Source organism: Anguilla rostrata, chromosome 11, assembly GCF_018555375.3.
Source record: "Anguilla rostrata isolate EN2019 chromosome 11, ASM1855537v3, whole genome shotgun sequence".
Classification (NCBI taxonomy): Eukaryota; Metazoa; Chordata; class Actinopteri; order Anguilliformes; family Anguillidae; genus Anguilla; species Anguilla rostrata.
The window spans coordinates 10,716,419-10,740,778 of NC_057943.1; the positions used below are offsets into that span (position 1 = coordinate 10,716,419).

General features: G+C 47.4%; 1 protein-coding gene and 1 long non-coding RNA gene across 10 annotated transcripts in view; one reads left to right on the forward strand and one right to left on the reverse strand.

The window, feature by feature from the left end:
• Positions 1–24,360, forward strand: part of LOC135233892 (uncharacterized) — a 122,298-nt gene that overhangs the window by 54,303 nt on the left and 43,635 nt on the right. The window lies entirely within an intron of this gene.
• acot7 (acyl-CoA thioesterase 7) overlaps positions 1–24,360 on the reverse strand; it is an 81,663-nt gene that overhangs the window by 26,478 nt on the left and 30,825 nt on the right. For 6 of the 9 annotated variants that reach the window (XM_064297834.1, XM_064297837.1, XM_064297831.1 and 3 more), the window contains 4 exons: positions 23,497–23,611; positions 22,830–22,844; positions 22,341–22,427; positions 1,872–1,988 (listed from right to left, as the gene is read on the reverse strand). In XM_064297834.1, the coding sequence (XP_064153904.1) occupies positions 1,872–1,988; positions 22,341–22,427; positions 22,830–22,844; positions 23,497–23,611 (334 nt within the window). The remainder of the gene's footprint in view (positions 1–1,871; positions 1,989–22,340; positions 22,428–22,829; positions 22,845–23,496; positions 23,612–24,360) is intronic. The other 3 variants (XM_064297838.1, XM_064297832.1, XM_064297835.1) reach the window with 1 other exon arrangement.

The window sequence follows — 24,360 nt, forward strand, 5'->3', positions numbered from 1 at the left end:
GCTGAAGAAAAATGCATAGCACAGGCTTTGTGTAATAATTCCCTTAATCCTCTGTGCTATACTGCGTCCTTCACTGGTGAATCGGGAAGTAATTTGTCTACAACGGCTGAACTAGAACTGTGTCTTTTTCCCCACCAAGAATTTTTTCACTTTAATGAAGGATTTCCAGCTTACTATCATCTCTGGAACAGTGGAGGCCATTGATCATGCTGTATTGTTATTAACAAAAAGCTTGTAGAGTTTCTAAATATATAATATATTCGCAGGTTATTATTATGATGTTGTAGGACTTTGGAATGCAATGTATGCCGCAGCGTTGAACAGACAGAGAAATAGAGAATAAAATAAGAGAAATGCAATAAAGTAACATTGTTCCGGAGGACACGGCAGCCTACATAACAGCCTTACTGCTCCCCAAGTCCTTATTAGTCATCTGCCCATGCTTATTATAAAGAAGTCATTGGAAAAACTTGACTACTGTTTTACCAGAGCAGTACTGTAAGAGTAAAAGCAAGTCATCATTAGCATGGAAAATGTCCCAAGGTTATTATTTCATTCACCCCCCCCCAATTCTGCACTGCGCTAACGAGCATTATTTCCTCATAAAAAGGGAACGCACAATGGAGTCAAGCCATAAACGATACATAAAGGAATGCTAATTTCCGTGGTCCCTGTAGGCGTTTGTTTCATACTTCTTTTAGCGTTTTTGTTGTTGTTTATTTTCTATTTAACTAGCCTGGATACTTCCTGGTGAAATGGCTACAGGAAGGGAATTGGTTGGGGGGGGGGGGAGCTGTGAGATGTTCTGGAATAGTTGTGTGAACAGCTGGAAGGAATTTTAGCTGGAGAGTGACACGCCTGCTCATGGATCTCAATGTCAATCGCACTGAATGAGGAGAGAGAAAAACACCGGATTGTGTGGCTGGATAAGGAGGCTCTGGTTGGCAGGGAGAAATGGGCCTGGCAATCTGACTGACAGTGAAACACAAGGAGAGCGCGTGATTGGTGGGGAAGTCCCGACTCAGAGGTCAGTCTGCAGTCCCGCGAGGTGTCCCAGCGGGGTCCCGCCGTCCCCCCCCAAACCTTTGCGGTGACAGACGCAGCTTTTAATTAGCGCTGGGGCCCGGGGCCTCTTCCTCCCCCGCCAGCTCAGAGGTGGCCTCGGATATGCCTGCTCCGCCTCTCCTCCTCCTCCTCGCCACGCATGACAACAGGCCCGGAGACGGAGAGGGCCAGGCTCTGACCCAAAAGCCACGGGAACCGGATAGCCACTGGTCCGCTTCACTGAGCGCAGCGCACCTTTGGTAATTAGTCTTTGAGGGAAGGCAGCGCCGTCTGACAGCCTGAGGCCTGATCCAGCGGCTCCCCAGACGAGCCGGGGAGCCCCGAAGCATTTCATCATCAGGGCTTTTACGAGAGCAGGGGACCTTGGAAACGAGTTTCGCAGAGGTGAAGCGTGCCTTCCTCTAAACAATAAACAATTATTCATTTGTTGTGTTCCTAAAATTAACACTGATGTTCTTCTCATCTGTAAGCCACTCTAGATAAGTTAATCTGCCGAGTAATTGTAATGTAGTGTTAATGTCGTAAAGAGTAGCTTGTTCTGTGACGGTGGAATTGGGACACATGAGTCTGCAAAGCGGTGCCTGCCTGCACAGCACAGAAACAGATACAACTGCTTTGGTCTGCCTTGGCATGTCCACACTGCACCCCTACACTGCCACTGACCGCTGGATTGGCCTGAACGAAGCCCCAGTTTGAACTGCCGGACATGGTTTTTTGTTTTCCTCACAGTTTTTCGCGTAGTGTTTACGGAGAGACCTGCCGCTGCAGGTCGTACAGTACACCGCGGGGTTTCGTCTCGTCCGTACCTATCTTGATCTTGCGGTGGAAGTTGATGGCGTCCACCGAGGCCGTGACGATGTTGGTCTTGCAGTGGCGGGCGGCCACGATTCCGGCGACCTCGTCCATCAGCTTCATCGTCACACCTGGAGCAACGCAAACGCACAGGTTACACTCCGACAACGGTCTGACGGATAAACAGGCCAGGCTGGCAGCCCAGCTAAAATTCAGTCTCCACAGACCCCAGGAAATACAAAAATGTAACAAAACGAGATGGAAGAGCTTCTCCAGGCCCTCGAGGTTATACATTCGGACTACCCCTCCCATGGTTCCGAATCAGAGCGTGAAACGTGAGCCAAGCTGGTTCATTATCGTCCACCATTATCATTCTGCTGTGGGCCCATTCACGGGCTGTGCTGAAAAGCTGCACCAATACCAGCGCTTCTCTCCTCTTCCCTGACACCCGCCCCCCACCCCCCCACCGCCGAAAGCACCCATTCTACTCTCTCACACACATCACTGCCACCACCTCCCTCTTTCTTTCCTCTCATCCTCTCATCCACCCTTACTCCTCAACCTTCCTGCCTTCCTCTCAGTCCCACTCTTCCTCTGCCTCTGCTTCAGTGTGTGTACAAACGTCAGGCAAATGAACAGAGCAGCAGGGAAGTTAAATCTTTCCCAGATGTCAGGCGGAAAAACAAAAGTTGTGTAAGTGGAAAAAACCTTTTTAATTGAATAAGGCACTGTGGCTGCACTGACGTGACTAAGGACAGATAAAGGATAAAGGTCCTGCCGATTTACTGCTGACTGAAATGGTTTACTCCGGTGTCTTTATGGTCTGAATTAACGGTGTAGTCGATCACATCTACAGTGCTGAATAATTCAGTACAACTGGGCCTCTTGAATGTGTTTTCTTTTACTCTTCGTCCTAATAGAATATATTAAACTTTTCATCATGTCTACAATGGTCAGAACCAGAATAGAATACATTCTGAGACGGAATGAAATGTATCGTATCAGTTCTGCATCTGCAGGGGAAGAAGAGAAAAGGTTCAGCCTGTTTTAAATGGGAGTAATTCTGCTCGTAGAGACGAAAAACAACCAAATGACTCAATTAGAATGCCTCTGTCCTGAGGCTTGTGTTTCATCTAGAGAGGACCTGCATAGCAGAACGAGTCTTTATGAGCCTCCGTTTGATGAAAACTGTTGCTGTGTGTGTGTGTGTGTGTGTGTGTGTGTGTATATATGGTTGAAAACACTGGTTAAAAACAATGCCTCACAGTAAAATGTTAGGGTGCTATAAATAATTTATGCTTGATTAATTAGCCCATTAGAATGGCTAGATTGTTCATCCTGCAGGCATCACTATTAGTTTAAGCTTTCGATATGAGCAAAACACACACATACATGGCAACAATGTTTGTAGGATAAACCACAAGGTCATATATTCATTTATAAAATGATATTTTTTGTGGAGATTCTGTCCCTTGTCCACTACAGAGTACACTCGAGTAAGCTGCTCATTTGTAAATTACTGTAAACGATTCAACCATCCAATCAGTCACCAAAATTAGCCTCAGAGACTGCACCTGAGGAAGGCAATGAGCCATCCAACAGACACATTTTAGATGATTTAAACCCCCCAGGTAAAGCTTATGTGCACTTGCTACTCTTGTGGTTTGCTATGATATGGCAAGGTACGTGCAAGCCAAACTTAGCATGAAAATAAATGATCTCTGACTTCCAGATGGTTCTAGTAGTAAAAACCCTGAGTGCAGGTAGGTCCTTACAGCCTTGACATCACAAGTTCCTACCAGGGCTATGTCATTAGATGACCGAGTTTTACAGTGGAGGGACTGAATTAGCTGTATTACTCCACGGGTTAGGTGGGTTTAACTAGGCCAGAGCTTCTCTGGTCTCCACTGGATTGGCTCCCAACAACATGCTAGATGCCTACAGGGGAACAGTAGTTGTAAGGGAGAGGTACCTCTCGTCTCATATAGACACTAGCTTCCCTATGATGCTGTGTGACCCACAGTAGGGAAAACGATAGCTGTGCTTCTTGCACGGGCAAAGGGGGTGGCACCGCGATGACTCAAAACGGCCGATTCCAAATTGGGTAGGGAAAAGGGGGGAAAACGGCTGAGAAGCACCATGTTATTAGTGTATTTTAATACACGTGTGTGCATACAACTCCTCCAAAGTTGCGCAATTAGTCACAACTACAGTCACGGCAGCTGTTTTGTCCTATAATTATCTTTTTTTCAATTGTGATCCGCTGGCTTCAGAGGCTGGGGAAAAAAACAATGAGACCCGGAGTACGAAAGAATTAATTGGATAAACAGTCGAACGACGCTGACAGCGCCTCCATTTTCTCCCGAGCGTCCGACGCGCGTGTCGACCCTCTAATTCGAGACACGAAACGCTTCTGCTAATATTCAGTTTCCCCCCCACTTGTTCGCCGAGAAAATTAGACCCGGGCCGCGATGCGATTTCTAAATAATTGCTTAATTAATAATGGCCTAATGAATCATTTGAAAAGAGGAAGGCTGGAGAGCTCCCCGCTGATCGCGGGACTGCAGGGCGGGCGGAAGGGCGAGCGCGCTGCTCCGTCCTCAGCGGCCCAACCGGTTAAACCACGGAGTACATTTGGGGACACACGCGACATGGCCTAAAGGGCAAATGGATGAAAAGGCTAGAGGAAAGGGGAGGGGAAGGGACAGGGGGCGGGGTGGATGTGGGTGGATAATGAGGATGATGCTGGTTTATTTAAGTTTTACAATGTGGATCGTGACCAACGGCCAAGAGAGCGGTCGCATAAAAGGGAGGGCAGTGGTTTTGTGGGTCGGGGGGGGGGCAGTCTGTGCTGTGTGAGGGTACCCTAAAAGGCCAATCTGGGCTCCTCTGTCTCGCCAAGCACCTCCACTTGCAGTATAATACCACTCGTACAACATCTGTGCAAGGAAAACAGAGGGAAAGCACGAGCTGGCACATCTGACTCAAACAGAATAGTGCTGGGGGCCGGGGGGGTGGTTCTGTGTGAAAGGCGGACCCCACAGCACTCCTCAGGCTAATACCCACGCTGTCAGCGTGCTTTAGAATCCCCTGGATATGAAAAGTGCATCTGCTCCAGAGCAGGAGTCACCAATGATGTAGCGTTTGTTGTGCGTTTGCAGTGTTTGTACTGGGCGTAGGGGGCCAGCAGCAGTGATGCTTTGAGTCTAGGCCTCAGCAGCCCCTCCCTGAGTTCACGGACCACCAGGTTCCTCCTGAAATGTTGTTTCCGCCGTTAATGTAATTGTCATTTAGCATAAGTGAGCATCGGTTTCGGTATCAGAGGTGCAGTAGCGACGCCCGCTATCTGCCGACCGCTCACCCTCCTCTCGTCTATCTCTGTCTCCCTGCTGCACCAAGGCATCATTAATCAGCAAAGAAATGATGATCTGATTAGACTCATCATAGACGTATGGGTCACTGTGATTTCACACTGTCCTTTTTTGGTTTAATCAGAATTCATCATCTTGCAGACCGTGTTTTCTCTCCATTAATCACGGTGAGGGAGGCAGTCCCCCTGGTGTTCCGTGCTGTGCAGAAACCAAACTTGCGAGGGGAGGGGGGAGGGAGGTTGGGGGGGGGGGAGGTTGGGGGGGGTGCAGGAGGGGCATGAGCAGCCCGCTTCGTACCGAAAGGAGGCGAGCTGCCAGTCACTGTCTGCGCTAAGCAGATTTTTTGTCATGCTCTAGCACTTAAACGTCTGAACATTTCAATTTATCAGGATTAAGTGCCTCATTAAGGGGATTCGCTATTTGGCTGCTTTGCCATTTCGATGTTTCGACCAGACAGCGGTCAGCGAAAATGACTTGGTGGTGCCCAACCGCCATCAGGAGAGAGCGCAGCCTCGATGTCTCGCTCTCTCCTGTTGATTTGAAACCGTGCAACAGCCAAAATACACCCGAGACCATGGGCCTAGCCAGTGTAGCCCACAGACCTGATATCTGACATGAGCGATTAGTTTAATATATAGGAGAAAAGGGGGCTACTCTCTTTTTGCATTTCTGCGTCTATGCCCTGAGGCCACTGGACCACACAGGACCGTGAGAAAGAGGAACAGGAAGAAGCCTTGTGACTGATTCAGTAGCCACGTGAGGCGGGACCATTACCTTCTGAGCAGCTCAGGGACGGCGAGCGAGAGAAGAGGGAACAACGGTACGCACCGCAGGGTTTTATCTTCCACTGCGTACGATTTCCATGTTCCAGAGCTCCGACACATTCAACTCATCCACATCCCAAGAGGCACTGCTCCTCAAACCCCCTCTCTCACACAGGACAGTAATCATCGCGCGGATCCCCACGGGAGTCTGTGCTGCCTGGGGGGGGGGGGAGACACCGGAAATCTGCGTTCGTTGACAGTTAATGACTTTCTCTACCACTGCACTGGAGAATCTCAAGTGAATAGGCTGGAGAAGAAGAAGAAAAAAAAACACCCCCCGTTGGGCATTACATCCTTGTGTTCTCTCCTGCTTCTCTGCAGTGCAGTGGCTGCTGGATTAACGGTCACGGAAAAGCAGACGCTGGTCGTAAGGTTCATTACAGTGAGTGACGGCCGCATGACTAACCGCCTTTTCACAGCGAGGGTTTGAGCGATGAAGCGTTCCTTTTCCCGTCATAGCCGTGCCGCTAACATCAAACGTAAAGAACGAGGAGCTGCAACACCGGGGGAACGATCCAGATTCGTCTTCTTCAAACGCCCTTCTCTCTCTGTCTCTCTCTCTCTCTCACCCACACATATTTCTTGGAAAAGGTTAACTTTTTAGAGGACGGAGAACGCGTAACTTTTTAGGCACTATAAATCGTGCAGTGCTGTTAGCACTTTGGGTACTGTGTGCCATGGGGTGAGCAACTTCAATGTAGGAGAAGTGCTACAGGTATGAGGCCGGTCCCTCGTTGCACGATGCAGACTTGTGTTGATACTCTCGCCATGACATTCAAGCAAAACCAAGTGGCTAAGTATTCGCTGTCGGAGATGCGTACATGAAAAAAATCAAAGTTGTGAACCTTTGTGACCTAGGGCTAATTTTCCAAGGACGGACAAAGATGGCCTGCTATGCAGCCAGAAGAACCAGCATCACTGTGGGTTTGGCAGAGCCAGGGAGCCAGTCGTAGTGACTGTTCGTTTGATTAGGAGAATACAGACAGCTGAGAGCACCACTTTTGTTCCCACACATGGGAGTGTAGACGTCAAGGGGACAGGAAGGAATGCTTTCCAGCTCCAGAACCATCTCCCCCATCTGTCTCTCTTTGTGACTCCCACTAGAGGTGGGTGAGTGGCGGTGGGTGGTGGGGGGCGGAGGGGTACGTCACGTATTTGAACAGTCGTACCCAAAGTTTTCTTTACATGAATTAAAAACAAAAAAATCATTACGTCTATTTTGCAATTCTGTCTGCCCCTGAAGGTTAGCCCATCTGCTGGCTGCGTTTCCGAAAAGGAGACGTGGGGGTGGATGCTGCTCCCTCCTCCCCCCCCCTCGATGCTGTTATCGGCAGCTTTTGTCCTCCTTTGGCGATGGCTGCCAAGAGCCGGTGTTTGTAGAGCGAGCTAGAGAGAGAGAGATCTATGAATGTTCGTGAAAAACAGCCCCCCCCCCCCCACAGTCACAGGCCACTGTGAGGTGGGCAGAAGATAAGCTCTCTGGGAGAAGGTGCTGTTGAGCCAGCAGGCTTTCTGGTTTAAAAAATGGCTCATTTTTCAGTTGGCCTGATCACTGGACTAGGTGGGTCACCCCAGTCACCTGTCTCCATCTGCTCTACCCCCCTCCCCCCAAGCTGGATGTGTCCGGCCCAGTCTCAGAGGAGCAAAACTGCAGCCAGGTCCTGGATAGTAGCAGCGTTTTCTATTGCAAGAGCTGCATGTTGCACTGAGAGATCTCTGGAGTCCTGCATCGCCATTAGATGGTATTAGTGCAGCTAAAAGAGCACCACTCCTCCCTGTGGTGGGTGGCGACTCCCAAATGGCCCTGATCCAGCTCCTGTGGAATTTTACTAACCCCTATTTGGCACAATTAGCATGGCATCAATAGCAATGCCATCGCCCTTCCTGGCAGCACAATGACATAGCAGGCTTTTGGCTAATTAAAATTTTTTAGCTACGCCACTGGAGAAGTCCAGTAATTCACCACCTCCACTCCAGTGTGCAGGCTCTAATTCCTCTCACTGTTATTTATTTCACAAATATTACTGTCTAGAGAGAGTTACAAGGCCGCTGTGCCACAGAGCCGTAAAAATGTTCGGAAGCGCCTGTCTCGGGGGGTAGAGAGGGGTAGCTGTTTATTTGGAAAAAGCCTCGGCTTGCGTAGGCGTGATGTTTGTTTACGAGCCTGCGGACGTGGCGGGACACGGAAGATGAGGTGCGGTGAAACAGCGTGCCTTTCTGCTGATGTCACCCTGCGGTCTCGCACTGTTCTGGAGAAACGGCGCCCAGGTGGGTCTTTTTTTTTTTGTTTGTTTGTTTTTTTTTCTTTCCTCGACACGTTCAAGAAACAACGTCATCGCCTGACACCGGCTCCTAGAGTCATTGGTGCTTTGGCCCGTCCCTGTGGTGGAATCCTGCTTGGTGAAGTCGCGGCTGCCCGTGAATGTGGCTATGCTAACGCTGTGCTAACGGGCTAATTCTGAGGCTAAGGGCTACCGGGGAGTACATTGGATGCTTTGATGCCTTAAGACAGAATTACTTTTATTTGCATCATCAATATTTCTTCACCCAGTTCAGCAGACACTGTTACACAGACAGCTCACAAAGCTACCATACAGTAGGACACAAAGGTCCCACCTGGAAAAAGTAGCAAACTTTTCAGCTGCATGCCTGGCTCCTCAAAGGCTACAACCGGCGGAATAATGCTGCAATGCACGCCGTCTCTGAGATGCGTCCAAACGACCGAACGCCCTCAGTGGCACCGCACCGTGTGCCGTTGGGGTTTTGCGGCTAAATCGATCGCCCGCGTGCCGATGCAGGTGCGGCTGAGCAGAGCGCCTGGCGCCCAAAGGCGATGCGGTCTCCGTGGGAGAGGCCTGGTCACGTCGTGCCCGTCCCCCAGGGACGTCTGCCGAGAGCCGGGCTGCCAGGCCCGGCCGGGCTGGTAATAGGTGCGAAAGACAGAGATTGAATGACCGCGAGCGGGAGGATCCCCCCTCCAGTCCAAACCCTCCGAAATCTCACCTTTCGCGCAAAAACAATCTCAGCGCGTCCTGATGGAGAAAACGTGTTTGGACTTGCATATGTATTATTTTAATGGCTGAATCTGTGCGGGGGACTAGAATACGGCTGCGGGATGGGGGTGGGTGAGGGTGGGGGGGGGGAGTTGGGGGTTGGAAGGAAGCTGGGGGGGTAAACCTCACACAGCTCGGAGGATTTTTTAGACACTCCATATTTATTGCTTCGGTGGCAAGTGAAAATTGATGGGATCTCACTTCTTAATGGAAATCCACTGGGCCCACCCCCCACCCCCAACGGATGCCCCACAGCCACAGTCATATCTCAGCATGGAGAGAATAGATCAACCCCCCCCCAAAGGACAGAGGGACATGTCTCAACACAAGCACATGGAGAGAGAGTGAGAGAGAGAGGAAGAGGGGAGGGATGGAGAGGAAGCAGTAGAGAGAGGGGAGTCATGGAGACAGAGGAGTGAGAGAGGGGGGAGAGATGGTGAGATGAGGCAATATTTGAAACTCATTTTTATTTCATATTTCATATTTTGCTGCTCTGTTCAGTTTCAGAGCCCGTTAGGCTCCAGATCTGTGGACGCCCTGTCGTGCACACACGCACCCGCCCGAAATATCCCTGCCCGTTTTAAACTGGCGGAACTGGCGCAGTGGCAGCCGGAGCCAGCCTGTGGGCATGCCGTCGGGCTGACATTTAGAAAGGTGAACCCCTGTGATGGGGAGGGGTCGGGGAGGTTAACCGGGTCGGGTCTGGCACGCCAGCCAGTAATAAAGGGAAAGGGTCAGAGCAGGTCTGAGATTTACATATCGCTGACTCCGCATCAAAATCCCATTCTCCGGGATTCCATTAAGAACGCAGATTAACAGCCGTGTCCCTGAGGGCCAGGTGCTCTTCCCCCCCCCTCCCCCACCCCCCACCATAGCAGTACTTTCCATTCAGTGAGGAGATTGTCATCCCCCCGCCCCCACTCCCCCCCCGAGTGGCTTGGAAAACATCAGCTTGGCAGAGAGAGCTGTGTTGGAATATGGGCGGGTTTTAATAAACTGCAGTAAAAAAAAAATATTTAGATTTCAGACAAACGTGATTGAAATCATTTGAATTATAAATGATTTCTGAGAAAGGTGAGGAGGTGGGGGGTGATTTGTCGTAGGCCAGCTAGGAGGGGGGTACCAGCATGGGCTGCAGTGAGCAGTTATCCACACGGGACGGGGGAAGCGTAGCGCTGCCAGGGTGGCCGCTCTCGTTCTGGAGTGCAAAGATGGCCTTTTTGAGCTGGGACGGATGAGCCAGTAGCGCCGGCCCGGATCCTCTCCCTCAGCCAGGATCAGCATTCCAGGAATCTGGAATTCTCCTCCAGGGAAATGCAGCTATTAGGCCTCCTAATTAACCCAGGACCCGAGTGCTCCTCTCTGTCCTCCACACAGCTTAGTCAGCACCGTGATGCGCTGGTTTCTCACAGCGAGCACTCAATATAGCGCAAGTACACCCTCTCCATTACAACCCCCCTCAATCGGGAGAAAACGTACACCCTCTCCATTACAACCCTCCCTCAATCCACAGCACAAGTACACCCTCTCCATTACAACCCTCCCTCAATCCACAGCACAAGTACACCCTCTCCATTACAACCCTCCCTCAATCCACAGCACAAGTACACCCTCTCCATTACAACCCTCCCTCAATCCACAGCACAAGTACACCCTCTCCATTACAACCCTCCCTCAATCCACAGCGCAAGTACACTCTCTCCATTACAACCCCCCTCAGTCGGGAGAAAGCGTACACCATCTCCATTACAACCCTCCCTCAATCCACAGCTTAAGTACACCCTCTCCATTACAACCCCCCTCAATCGGAGCAAAACGTACACCATCTCCATTACAACCCTCCTCAATCCACAGCGCAAGTACACCCTCTCCATTACAACCCCCTCAATCCACAGCACAAGTCACACCTCTCATTACACCCTCAATCCACAGCGCAAGTACACCCTCTCCTTTACAACCCCACTCAATCCAGAGCACAAGTACACCCTCTCTTCATTACAATCCCCCCTCAATCCAGAGCACAAGTACACCCTCTCTTCATTACAATCCCCCTCAATCCAGAGCAGAAGTACACACTCTCTCCATTACAACCCCCTCTCAATCCACAGCGCAAGTACACCCTCTCTTCATTACAATCCCCCCTCAGTGCGCAGACCAGTCCCCTCTTTACTGACGTAGAGAATCGGGGCGAAATGAAGCAGTCTCCAAACAGCACCATGGGGCTGTTCTCAGTGTAATGCCTGTAGTGTAAGTGCTGGGTGGGACAGAGGCTGAGATACTGTCACTGTAACCAGCGGTCCACCGGGTCCAGCCCTATGTGGGGCACTGCTGCTGAGTGCTTAACCCAAATACTTTCAGTCAAAAAATACTCCACTGCATAAATGGATAATATGTCAAAGTTATGTAAGATGTACATATCTGGATGAGTTGTTCTGGTAAACAATCAAGCTCAGAAGACAGAACTGAATTACTAGGCATCGCTGTGTATCTAGGCAATGCTCAAAAATCATAATCGCAGTTCATACAGAGAATGTTTGGCATTTGCCATCGTAAACTGTGTGGATACACCCTCTGCTTTGCTTTGGAACTTGGATAATTCTGTTCTGTGTTTGTTTTTCTAAAGGCATTGTATCTTTAAGACGCATCACACAGTGATGCCATTATATTTATGTTTATGACATATGATTATTTTGCATTGTCTCAAGTATTGAGTAACCGCGTACTTGTATTAGCTGGAAATTATGGTTTCTGCCCAGGATGAATATCACTATTTCACAAATTCAAATTCTGACCTAGTCTATCAAGGATGCAAATAATTATTTTTTTCCCCTAAAACATCTTTACATTATGAATACGGAAAAATCACATGTTCATGCTAAAACTAATTCAAAATTCGAAAATGAGCTTTTGAAGCAAAGAAAAACTACAGGTGTATATTAATAACATTAAAATTCTATTGAATTTGGGAAATTATGTTTGATTTGTTAAACCACTAGATGTCTATTCCACACAATGAGTGTGCATGACTCTTTAGTATAATTAAAGTATTAACTAATAAATGTGAAACATTGGCCAATGTGCACTGGCTTCATAGCTTTACAAAATAATTATATTTTTGTCCTTCTTCATCTAAGTTGCCAAAACCCGCACAGAATTTCTGAATTCTAACCCTGGCACAGGGGACATAACACAAAATAAAAGGAACTTTGGAGAACCAATCAAAATGCATTATTGCAAAGGTTGCTGGGAAGTCCCATAAGAAATTGTTTTGCAAACCTGGCTCGGCATGGGATAAAAAGCGACTGCGGACATCTGCTTCGGGGACGAGCACACGCCTTTCTGTGTTCTCCCTAACTGACACTGGAGTGTTGTGATGGGTGCCTTAACAAGAGCATGGTTGGGCATTCCAAAATAGGGAGAAAAAAGGAAAAGGAAATCATATATCACCATATATATATTAACGCATTGTGCAAAATGTGTAAGGACCCCTTGCACCCTGAGACAGCTGTCCTGGGTTGGTGCAGCACCTCTAATTGGACACGTGTACAGGACTGTCACTGCACAGCTCCAGACTGTACTTATCAGGAATCAATTCAGATGCCCGTTGTCAAGGAGACATACCAGTCACCTCTGATTAACTGGTCCCCGGTGGGAAAAAATGAACAAACCTATTCCTGAAACTGTAAAAAACAATACAAAAAAAAAACCTCTCTCTAAAAACATAGTGCTGTTTGCGGCAGGATGTGAAATCTCACTCCTGAGTTGATGTCTGATTAGTGCCTGAGTACGCTTGATGGCTGGCACAGCTGAAAAAGGGTAAGGTGAATTTGGTTAGAAATCAGTCATTACTTTCAGGTGGAAAAGGAGAAAAAAAACGGATAGAAGAACTTATCAGCATCATCACTGATCACGTTTCACGGTTTGTTGTGTCAGCCAAAATGATTGATGGGACATTCTGGTCAGGTCCATTGGTGAGCTGGATCTGTCTCCCTCACCAGCTCTCTAGCACAGCTCTCTATCTATGCCACCTCTCAAGGAACAAGGCTCAAGTGGTAAATGAGGGGGACATTAACACCAGTGCATATCTATATTAGCCTAGTGTCCAGGCCTTTTCTAAAATAATACCACCCAGCACAAAACAAAAGGTGCATTAGCCCCACCAATAGTACGTCACAATCTGAATTTATCTCTGCAACATTCAGTTGAACTTCCTTCCATTAAACTTCTCTAATCTAATCACTGGTTCTGGCATAGTGCCTGCATGTCCAGTGCAACTGAAAAGTGTTTTTATTAGTGACATTATTCTTGTTTAATTTGCTTAGAAGACATTGTTTTACAGCAAGATAGCTTTTTTAGATACCATTGGTCCATTTGTCCAGAGCGTGTGTATGACAAAAGCGACGGTTGGCTCGTCCGCTGTGTACACCCGATGTATAGGCCTAGCTGTTTCTTGAGGAACAAGCAAGGCCGAGATGGCCCTGGGCCGGGGCCTGCACGGCCAAAGAGTAGCACGGGGCCCCAGAGTAGCACGGGGCGCCAGAGCAGCACGGGGCCCCAGAGCTCATTCAACGACCGAGAAAAGAGCAAGAACCAGCCTGCCATGGGCAAGCTTCTCGCTGATTAGATTCCTTATGACCATTACCCCCAAGTTTTCCCTCACAATGCTCTCAGCCAAGTGGCAGCATTAAGACAACAAAGGAGACTTCTCAGCTAGCCCTGTCTCCAGCCTTTTTCAAGTTTGTACTCCAGGCCCGATAATTACTACCCACAAAGCAGCTCCATATTTAGACTAGTAAATAAAATTTTCTCTCTCTCTCTCTCTCTCACTAATTCTCCAATCTATCCTGCTTTCTCTCCCTTCTCCTTTTTTCTTTTTCTACTGTCTTTCTCCTTTTTCTGTCTTTTGCTGTACCCAGACAGTGTTTTTAATTAAAACTGTTTGATTATGAGTTCAACTGCCTGGTAATGAGACGTTACTATAGAAACCATGAGATTTTTAGTCAGACTTCTGGCAAATGAGGTGAGGTCTTTGAATCCATGTTAATTTAATGTTAATTAATATGTTACTTCCAGCTGCATGGCTTTAACACTGGGCATACCGTATATGCTAAAATAAAAGGTAACTCATTAGTGTGGAAAAAAAGACCTACACATAGCGTGCATGTATTGCCATGGTTACCACTTATTTCATCATCAGCACCAGGCTAAGAGAAAAAGCAGAGGTATAAATTTAGGCAGGCCTTTAAAGTCTGAGAAATATTTAATTGCTGATCTATTTATTCAGATATCAAGGCAGACACTTAACTTTAAAGTGCTTTGACATCATGAGATTAAAAGCATTATATAAATTATCATTCATCATTCAAATAATGACTTTTTATTGCATGACGTGATAAATGTGTCTGAACTAGAGACCAAATTGACACCTCGACCAACCTAAGCCTAGGAATGTAAGCAGAATCTATTTGATTGAAAATTCAGATGCTAAAGTTTGACCTGTTAACTGCCTTGTGAGAACTAATTTGATATGCATTACATTTTACCACACAGGTGTGTTTATACAAACATGAATCTGTCTCGTATACATATGCAACAGTATAGCACCACAGTGAGGGAACTGGACTGGAGCGGCTGTAGGTCTGATTCCCAGGTGGGGCATTGCTGCTGTGCCCTAGAACTGCTTCGGTACATATCCAGTGGCATTAATGGATGGTATGTAGAAAAGTAATGCCCTGGGTGTAATGTAGAGGCGGATGCTGCAGAGACGAGGTTTGTTTATTGGCCACAGTGCTGTTTGTGCGAACAGGGACTGGGTCAGTCACAGTGATGGATGCACCCAGGCTCCTGAGTGTCATCATCTCTACAGGGCCCCACAGCGTTTACAAACCCATCTGTCTGTGTGAGAGACGCTCCTCCTCGGGCCCTACCCTGTACCCCACACTCCGAAGGCTGTTCCCCACAGTCTGCACACTCCAGGCCATGTCCCGTACCCCACATGCCATACCCCACAACTCGTGCCACGTGCCACATCCTGTACCCTACAACTACCCCCCTAAACTCTGCAGCCTGTATCCTGAACTCTGTACCTTGCAGGTCATGTCCCCGTACTCCACAACTCCACAAATACCACCCCCCCCCAAACTCTGCAGCCTGTACCCTACAGTAGCCTGCATCCTGAGTCCTTGTTGCTGCTCCCTTCTTTTATTCCATGTTGCTGAATGCACTGTGACTCACGGGGGAGCTCGCCATGCGTTATATAAGGCATCTCGAAACCACGGCGGAATGCAGTGGCTTTGTCCCCCCCCCACCCGCACCCCCACCCCCACGCCGGAGCCGCTGCAGATAACGGCACTAATTTGCTCTTTCTGCGTTCCTGTCAGGTTTCAGATGAAATGCGCCGTGGCAGTGATGTAACGCCCCGGGAGCGCTTCTGCGCTTGGAGTCCTTCCCAGCGACGCGCTTTTGGAAAAACAGCTCGCGTCCAACCGCCCCATTACCGATATTACTGCGTCCTTCTTCAACATTAGGCCTAGGTTGCCGGTAAATGGCGCGCTCTCGCTGGCCCCTTGGATACGGCGGTAAAAAGGAATCGGCACAAATGCGAAGCGCAGCGCGCCGCTTCGGCAAGCGGCAGGTACGGAACGCGGTGTGTTAGTCAGAGGGCTGATCGCACTCAGTGCTGGACGCGCTGGATATCACTGGAGACACAAGCACTCATCACAGACCCCAGAGAGGTAAAACAGGCCCATACGTCCATGTTCCTCTAATAAGAGCTGACCTGAGTAATTCCTGTACTGGTCTTTAGACTGATGCTCGCAGGTTAACGTTCACGCAGCATGGTCCACCTGTACAGTGGAGGGCAAGAGACGCTTTCTCAATCCACAGCAGACGGATGTTAGCTGCTATTTATAGAACCGTGTCCAACACATCGCAAATTATCTCGGTTTGCTGAATAGCACCACCCCCTCCACCCCCCCACCCCCACTACGCACTCATGCACGTTTGCCATCAACATTTTTTTATTTGTCTATTTGTTTTAATTAGACCTATATACCCTTTCAGAGCCCCTAGCAATCAAGTTCTGTTTCCATGGAAACAAGCAGAAAGCCTCCAAACAAGAGAGAGAGAGAGAGAGAGAGTGTGAGTGAGAGAGAGAGAGAAAGAGAGAGAGAGAGAGCGAGAGCGAGAGCGAGATGTGGCACAGTGTGGTGTAAATAAAAATGCATGCTCAGAGGGCATGACAGGAACAGCCGACTCTGTCTGACTTGTGCTTCGCGGTACATAAACAATGATGGTCAGGGAGCAACACAGACCAAAGGTCTCTGGTGTCAGGTCTCCAAATTCCCCATCAGAGAACAGCAGTAGTTTTTCATCCGGACAATCCATGGCTTGCTGGCTTGCTCCTGGCTGGAGTTTTCTGTGATGGCACATCGCCATAGGGGGGTGGGGGAGGTCATTACCCCCTCAGAACCCCCCCCAGCTTTGGACTCTCTGTGGTGAGCGCAGTCTCTCCCACTCTTCTCTCAGACTGACAAACACTCACAGGGGAGTCTTCATTAAGCACGGCTCAAATCAATCGGTTCAATTGCACGGAGACATTAAGTCATCCTAATTAATACTCAGCAAATGGAGTCCAGGAAAGGAAAGCTATTTCACTGCAGGAATGGGGGGGGGGGGGGGGGCTGATGAACGATCTGGACACAGAGGGCTTTTACCGAAAAGCTTTTACCGCTTTTATCGAAAAGCTCCTCATCGTCCCAGGCCGGTAGGTTTGGCCTTAGATAGTGCAGGGAAGACACAATCTTCATCATCAGATTTATTGCCGTGGAGATTCATCCCTAAAACCAAAAAGGTTTTGCGTGCTCTGGTGGGTGAGCAGGTGAGAAACTGAGCAAATAGCTACCTTCAGATGTCCTAAAGCAGGCAAAGAGCCAACCCTTAAATCTACCCCTGTTCCCAGCACCCCCACATAGGGAGGCCGATCTCTCACAGAAACACTGTTGTGGTTAAACCTGTGTGTGCTTTCAACCCCACTGGCCACTGAACTGCTGCTCGGAGCCAATGGCATTCTCAAGCACCAACTGCCACAGCCAGTTAGCTTCAGGGAGCGTAATTCCTACCAGAGATGCAATGGAAGAAAAAAAAAAGAAAGAGGAGAAGAAGAAGAGATTCGATGATGGATCAAGAACTTCAAGATGAGGAATCGATACGCGAACAGGAAATCAAAGCCTGCTCATTAGCTGAATCTATATTTAGCACCAGGAGTCCAGCAGGACTTGAGCAACAGAGAGGCTTGGAACCATATCTGGGAAGCAACGGCAAATTTAACAGCAAACAGTAAATTTGTTCTTCGTCTGCAGACAGCGAGCACTGACTTGATTTATGTAACATTTAAAGCCAGAAAAACGTTTTTTGGGGCTTATTTGTACTGGGGAAAAGAACAATTGCAGTCCCCCTAGCCTATCTATTGTGTGGCAAGAAATTGATTTATTGTGCAATTTACTTTGAGACAGAATTAGGATAAGGTTTTCATTGATTTCTTTTTGAAGTGTGATCTCTGAATGGGTTACTTGAAAGGGAAGCTTCAATGCTTCGTGCAGCTTTGTTGTGGCGTTGTTCGCCAGTATGAATGATTCATTGAACATGGGGGAGGGGTGGAGGGTGCCCATCCAGGCGCACCATCTGTGGAGTGGCCATTAAGGAAATCAGACATCCGTCAGTCTGTATTTGGGGTCAACCTTCAACCACTGCATCATCAATAACATGCAGAAAGCAGAATAGGTTCCTTACCACTCATAATTCATTTGTCATGTAACTTGTGTAATCTGTATGTTGTCCCATGAGACGGACTTTAGCATGACCAAAGAGGCAGGTGGGCTGAGGTCATATGACACGTATGTTTAATAACAATGATTACATCGCAATGCTTCCTTTGACCTTAAAGGAACATTAAAAGGACGTGTGCGTTGGCTGGGGTGGGGTTTAATGAAAAGCTAAGTATGACTTCTGTGCGTCTGGGATATGGGGGCAGTGGACGTCAGCGTGGACTGTCTCGCAAGGGGAAGGGGAGGTGCTCGCGGGGGCACACGGTGGTGTTGAAGTGCCTTTCCTGCCGAAAACGAGACCCCCCTCAGATCACTAATCTCTGCTGGAGTGCAGCCTGTCGAGCCCTTTGCCCCACTCCACACTCTCTCTGCTATCTGCGAGAGCTCCATTAAAGCTCCGTGTCCACTTACACCTGCACACACTCTCCACACACACACACAATCGCTCTCCGTGGCTCTGTACCCATCATTAACTCTGAGTTGAGTTGTAATAACCATCGCGCGCTGCCCACATCGTCTCTACATTCAATAAAAATAAAGCATCGCCGAGCTTTAAATAAAAACACACCGATAATTGTTACATTTAAGGGCCTTTGTGATGGCCTCCAACATTATGTCAGACTTAATTGTTATTTATAATATAATAAGGACTTTTTCAATTGCACTTAATTCCTCATTAAGAACACAAACAGGACACTGATCCAAGAGGTTATGAATGGCACCGTGCCATACCCACTACAGTGCCTAGGTGTCCAATAGATTGCCTGTGGTAGACTGCCAAGGCATTCAATGAGGAAAACGCATCCTCAATCAATGAGGCGTCTTACAAACCCTTGGGCCTCACTCCCTTCGCTAGTCCGACTTTATCGATTGAAAACGGAGAGCGCATTTAATGCCCGTGAGTGGCTCACTGCAATTCATTAAAAGCGTTCCCTATGTGGGCTGGGGCAGGTGACGCCCAGCACGGTCTGAAGCAAAAAAATCGCACCTGTCAGTCAAACACACCAGTCAGTCAAGCACATCTGCGCTTCCTTCCTACTGCTTTCCGTGCGGTCCCACCTCACATGTGCTTTGGTTTTTCCGCCTGTCTGTCGCCCTTTTAGTTGAACGGACATTTCAAAAAGGTCTTCTCTAAAAGCGTGCTGTGATATCACTGTGGATGGTAGGCTTCACGAGTGGCATTCAGTATTCATGTAAGTGGAATTTAATCACATTCAAATCAGTTTCATGGGCTATAAACCTGGAGTCTCCCACATAACCTTCACTGTGAATTGTATCGATGCTGAGTAATAACAAGATTAATATCTGTCTGGGAAAGATTCCTTTTTAAACTTTACATCTACCAGCTGTCGACATTTGAATCCCAAGGAACACACTCAAAGCAAACTGCACAGGGCTACAGTTAAGAAAGACTGGCTAATGGAAAACCTGGAAAGAAAGTAAGATGCACGTATCTGGACCCCCTTGGTCTGGGGCTGTTTTTCATGGTTTGGGCTAGGTGCCAGTGAAGGCTAATCTTAATGCTACAGCATGCACTCGTTCTAGACTATTCTGTGCTTCCCCAACAGTTTGGGGAAGGCCCTTTCCTGTTTCAGTATGACATCGCCCCGGGGCACAAAGCCAGATCCATATAGAAATAGTTCTGTCAAGAACGGTGCGGAACGATCCAGCATCTAGTATAAAGCCTTCCCAGAAGAGTGGAGCTTGTTATAGCAGCATAGGGTGGATCAGCTCCATATTAATGCCCATAATTTTAAATTAGATGTTGGATGTCAAGTGTCCACATAATTTTGGCCATGCTGTGTATATATGTAGATATCATGGTATAGCACTTGTTCAGGTTCGGATCAAATCTTGATAAGCTATGACACGCCTTAATCACACTAATCCTAGTGTAGAATTTTTGGTTACTTTGAATTAATTCCAACTGTGACTTATGTGGTCCTGTTGACAGATGTAAGGAATCTCTTGCTATTGTCCTCCTAACAAAACAAATTCATATTTGAATTTATGTTCATTCAAATCTTAATTAAAATCTTCCAGGGCCTTATTTTACTAAGACTGCAATAATTAAATGTGTTATGCTTTTCTTTATGAGTCACCTGTTTAGCCAGTCATCTGCTTTCTTAGGGATCCATTATTTCTATTCTTATGAGCACTTCCTGCTTTTGGGGAAACAGGTTTCAGAAAGGTCAAGCAAAATGAAATCAGTCGTCTAGTCTATGATTTAACAAAAACTGGTAACAATTTTGATGTCTATGAAATGTGAAATTACGAGGTTCCAAAGTAAGAAAAGTTACTTTCTGAAGTAAAGTTATTTTTCCTAGGTCTCAATTCATGAATTTAATTTGCATGAACCAAAAAAAAAAAAAAAAAAAACTAAACATATCATAAATGAAATTCAATTATCATTTTTATGTTTTCTGAGATGTGCTTTCACATTCTGAATCTTTGTAAACCCCTTTGTCCTCTGGACGCAAAGCAGAAAACCTCCTGCACTACCATAATGACCTTTCAGACCGCTGAGGCGCTCTGGCTCCAGCGTTCATAAACATGCGTTTAAACGTAGGGGAGTCTGTGCGGGATGCAAAGCTAGCGCACGCAACGGCAGAGCTGTCCCGCATCGCAGTCCCTGTGCCATTCCGGCTCAGCAGAGAGGGTGTCTGTGACTGAGGCTGCGGTGCACCTATCGGCACAGAATGGCGCTCGCCGTAGGCATCATTGCGCGGTTCTGTCGCTGCCTGCCACAGCGGCTCGGCGCTCCCAGAGGCAGGCTCGTCGGCGCCTGTGCCGTCACCGCGGGAATTTAACTACCTCGCGCCGTGCCGTTCTGGCGGCCCCGCGTCCCGCGCGCGGTAAGTCTCTCCGTGAGGGAGAGAGAGAGAGGGAAAGAGGGAGAGGGAGAGGGAGAGGGAGAGGGAGAGAGGGAGGGGGAGAGAGGGAGAGCCGTGGCTGCATTTTTAATGCGCTCTCGCAGCGAAATCCGTCCAATTAGAAAACAAATGCGCCACAGCTGCATCTGATTTCCTGCTCGGGGTTTGGGGGTTTCCCCTCACCCCCGCCCCCCCCCCGACGACCCCCAACCGCTCCCCACTTTGAAGATTCCCTCATTACAGGCTAAATCTGCATACTGCCGGAGCCGTTTGCTTTTACGTAACTCTGTCAAGTCAGCGGGGATTCTCTGCATTCCTGCACGTGTGAATGGGCCATTCCTCATTGTAGGAGCTGACATCTTTAGTTTTTAAACCTCTGGTAAAGGGAGACACCAAATATAACCTGTCGCACGGCCGCCACCCCAAATCTTAAAGCGATGAGGTACATGCAACCGCACACATTCAGCACTGAGTGCGGAATAATACCGCTCGTAAGCGAGCACGTCCAGACTGACGCGGTGACAGATGACGGGCACGCTCGGTATAATGCGACGGCGCGTATGTCATTTCAAGGATGCGACGGTGAGCGTGATTGACGTTCGCTTTGTTGCGACCGCAAAGCGCTAACGTTAAGCGAGTGTCGCGCTGCAGCTTTCCTGGGGATTTCTGCTCGTTTTAAATGGATTGCGTGGATATCAGCAAGGAGCTGATTACATTGCCTCTAGTGATCCTATAGCCCAAGGTCAACCAACCAAGAGAGATACCATTGACTGTGCTAAGCTGAAATCTTATTTCATCTGCAGTTTTATGGCCTTGTCTGGGATGATACCCTGTATGTGCCATCCCAAACAGGTCAATTGTCGGGAAAGACTAGCCCTACATTTTTTTAAATTGAGCAATTCACTTGCAAGCCATCCCAGTATTTGCCTGAAAGCAATTTAACTAGTAAATATGTATGCTGAAAGTACTACTGTACATTCATTCTTGTTAAAAAAAAATACTGGAAGTCACACATTTGAAACCAGAAATGGTAATCAACGTTAGAGCTACAGTACAACGCTCTTTGTAACACAGCACCATACTGTGGAGATTAAATTACTTCAGTGAAATAACTCATATATTCTACAGCATACCCCTCTGAAAGTGGAATGTTTAGTCTTCTTCAACTGACAGAGTCAACAACAATATTTTAAAAATGGCAGCTGGCAAGGACAAGACTGGCAGAAGCAATTCACCTCCCAGTAGAAAATATACTGCACAGGGAAACGTCAATCTGTGTGCTGCCTGAATCGGAAAAACCACCGCAAATATATCCTGTCTCTGCTGACAGCCGTATTTCATCCTTTATGTAGAAAATGCAGTCTGCTGCACAGAAAAATAAGCACCCATATATACCTGCCTGCATCCAAAGCCCGCTCCAAATATACTGGCTCTATGCTTACACCACCCATTTGTGGTGGTGCAGCATCAGCTAAATTTGCTATGCAGGGACTCTGAAGCAGCACGACCGACTGGTCCAGGACTGAAGCAGTCTTACCTCCGTGCACATAACTGAGCAGGGTGCAGTCTGATGGGCCCACCAGATGGATCAGGCTGGACTGGCTGAACTCCACGGTGTAGGCCTCTGTGACACACACACACACACACACACACGCAGGATTCAGGTAATTGTACCACAGTTGATCCATCACTGCTGCCCCCCACCTTAATGGATAGCGCCGTGTAATTAGTAGAAGTAGAAACCTCAGGGGTACTTCTGTACAACAGGCATAGCTGTAATTTATGCAGTTTGAATGTTATTACTACTTTTTGCTTGTTTAAAACTTGATCGATTGCCTTTATGCAAATAGGTAAACAATTTCTGCTTTATCGCTTTACACTACCAGCATATATTATTTCCCAGCAGTACCCTGTCTACTTGTTGAGCAGTTTTTTTTTTTGTGTGTCTGTCCTTAAAATTCATATTTTTTCCATTTTCGCTGAAGCCCAGCACAACTTGTTCATCGTACAAATGTGGAGCACGTACCTTTAGTGTGTCTGTCTGAGTAGCCGGCAAAGTGAAAGAAAGGAAAAATCAATAGGAGAAAAGATTTGTTTTGAAAATCACATTTCTACCATTAAAGATTATTTTTATCAATGCGTTTTACATTACATTAGCAGTTATAACCCCAATCTGCCCCATTGATTCACCTTCTATATAAATGGCATTTTATGGCAATTTTACACATGCAAATAATCAACAGTATCGTGCGGGGATGTTTATGATATTCCCAACCTTTATTAATGTATTTGTGAAATTGATAAACTCACTTAAAAACTGTAACTGCTGAATAATTCTTGGATTGAATCAAAACTGACCTTAACTTTTTACTCACAGTTAAAGTTCACTAAACAATTAATTTATTATCCTTTATTTAATCAGAAACCACTCAGACCAAATTTCCATTACAATCAAGACCGGGCATAAATCCCCAAATTACTAAGACAGTGAATAATCAATATGGCTATAACATGGAGGGAAGAGACAGGATTAAATGCAGGAGCACTCTTCATTCACAATAAAAAATTAGTAGAATTATGAAATGAAATGCCCAATTTGTGTTTGTGATGAAGAACACTTGCATTTAGATGTAATTATAATTCAGGACAGCTTTTGACTGAATCGCAGCCTGCATTCAGAGTGAAAGGTTTACCTGGGGTCGGGACGGGCATGACCACCTCCCCATTCCTCCCCTTGGTCTCCAAACGGTCCAGCTTTTGTGCCTCATACCGTTTCCTCCCCTCTTCCTCCTGCTCCGGGCTGGAATACTGGACCACACACACACACACACACACACACACACATACACACACTCGTCAGTATAAGGCACATCGCTGCCACTCGCCATTATTTTTCTATATTTCTCAACATTTCAGTCACAGTGTCTCTCTAAAAAGCACAATCCAAGCAAAACTGAACTTATCTCAACTTACAACTGAACTGAACTGAGCTGAACTGAATATTTCTCTGAAACTTTGTCAATGCAAACTGTGATGTGAATTACAGACAAAGTGGGATTACAAAAAAGCTCATAATTATATTTTATTATTACTATGACTGTATGGTCCTTCATTAGATGGAGAGCTGCACACCACAAAAGAGTTGTTAGACATTAAAACACTGTTCCGTTACCCAGAGAACCCACAAGGAAGAAGATAAAGCTACGTGACCCAAAGGAAAAAAAGTTAATTGGACAAAGAAACACACTGCCCTGGAATTGCAGGAACCTGCACAGGAGCATTATGTTGCCAAGGGGGGCATTATTCACTGGAACACATGAGGTAACGCTGACATTCCGCAGCGTGGTACAGTACCCTCGGCAGCAGTAGTGCAGGGAGCAGGGCAGGAGGCCCTGCGCCTGTGTCCTGGAGACAGCTTTAAACTCGCCGTCGTGAGATGGCCAGGGTGTGTGAGCAACGCAGAGCACGGAGGGGAGGATGTGTGACAGCCCAGAGTGGGATTAAAAAGAGGCCATTACAAAACATTACGTTAGGATCCCTTAACACACGATCTCATC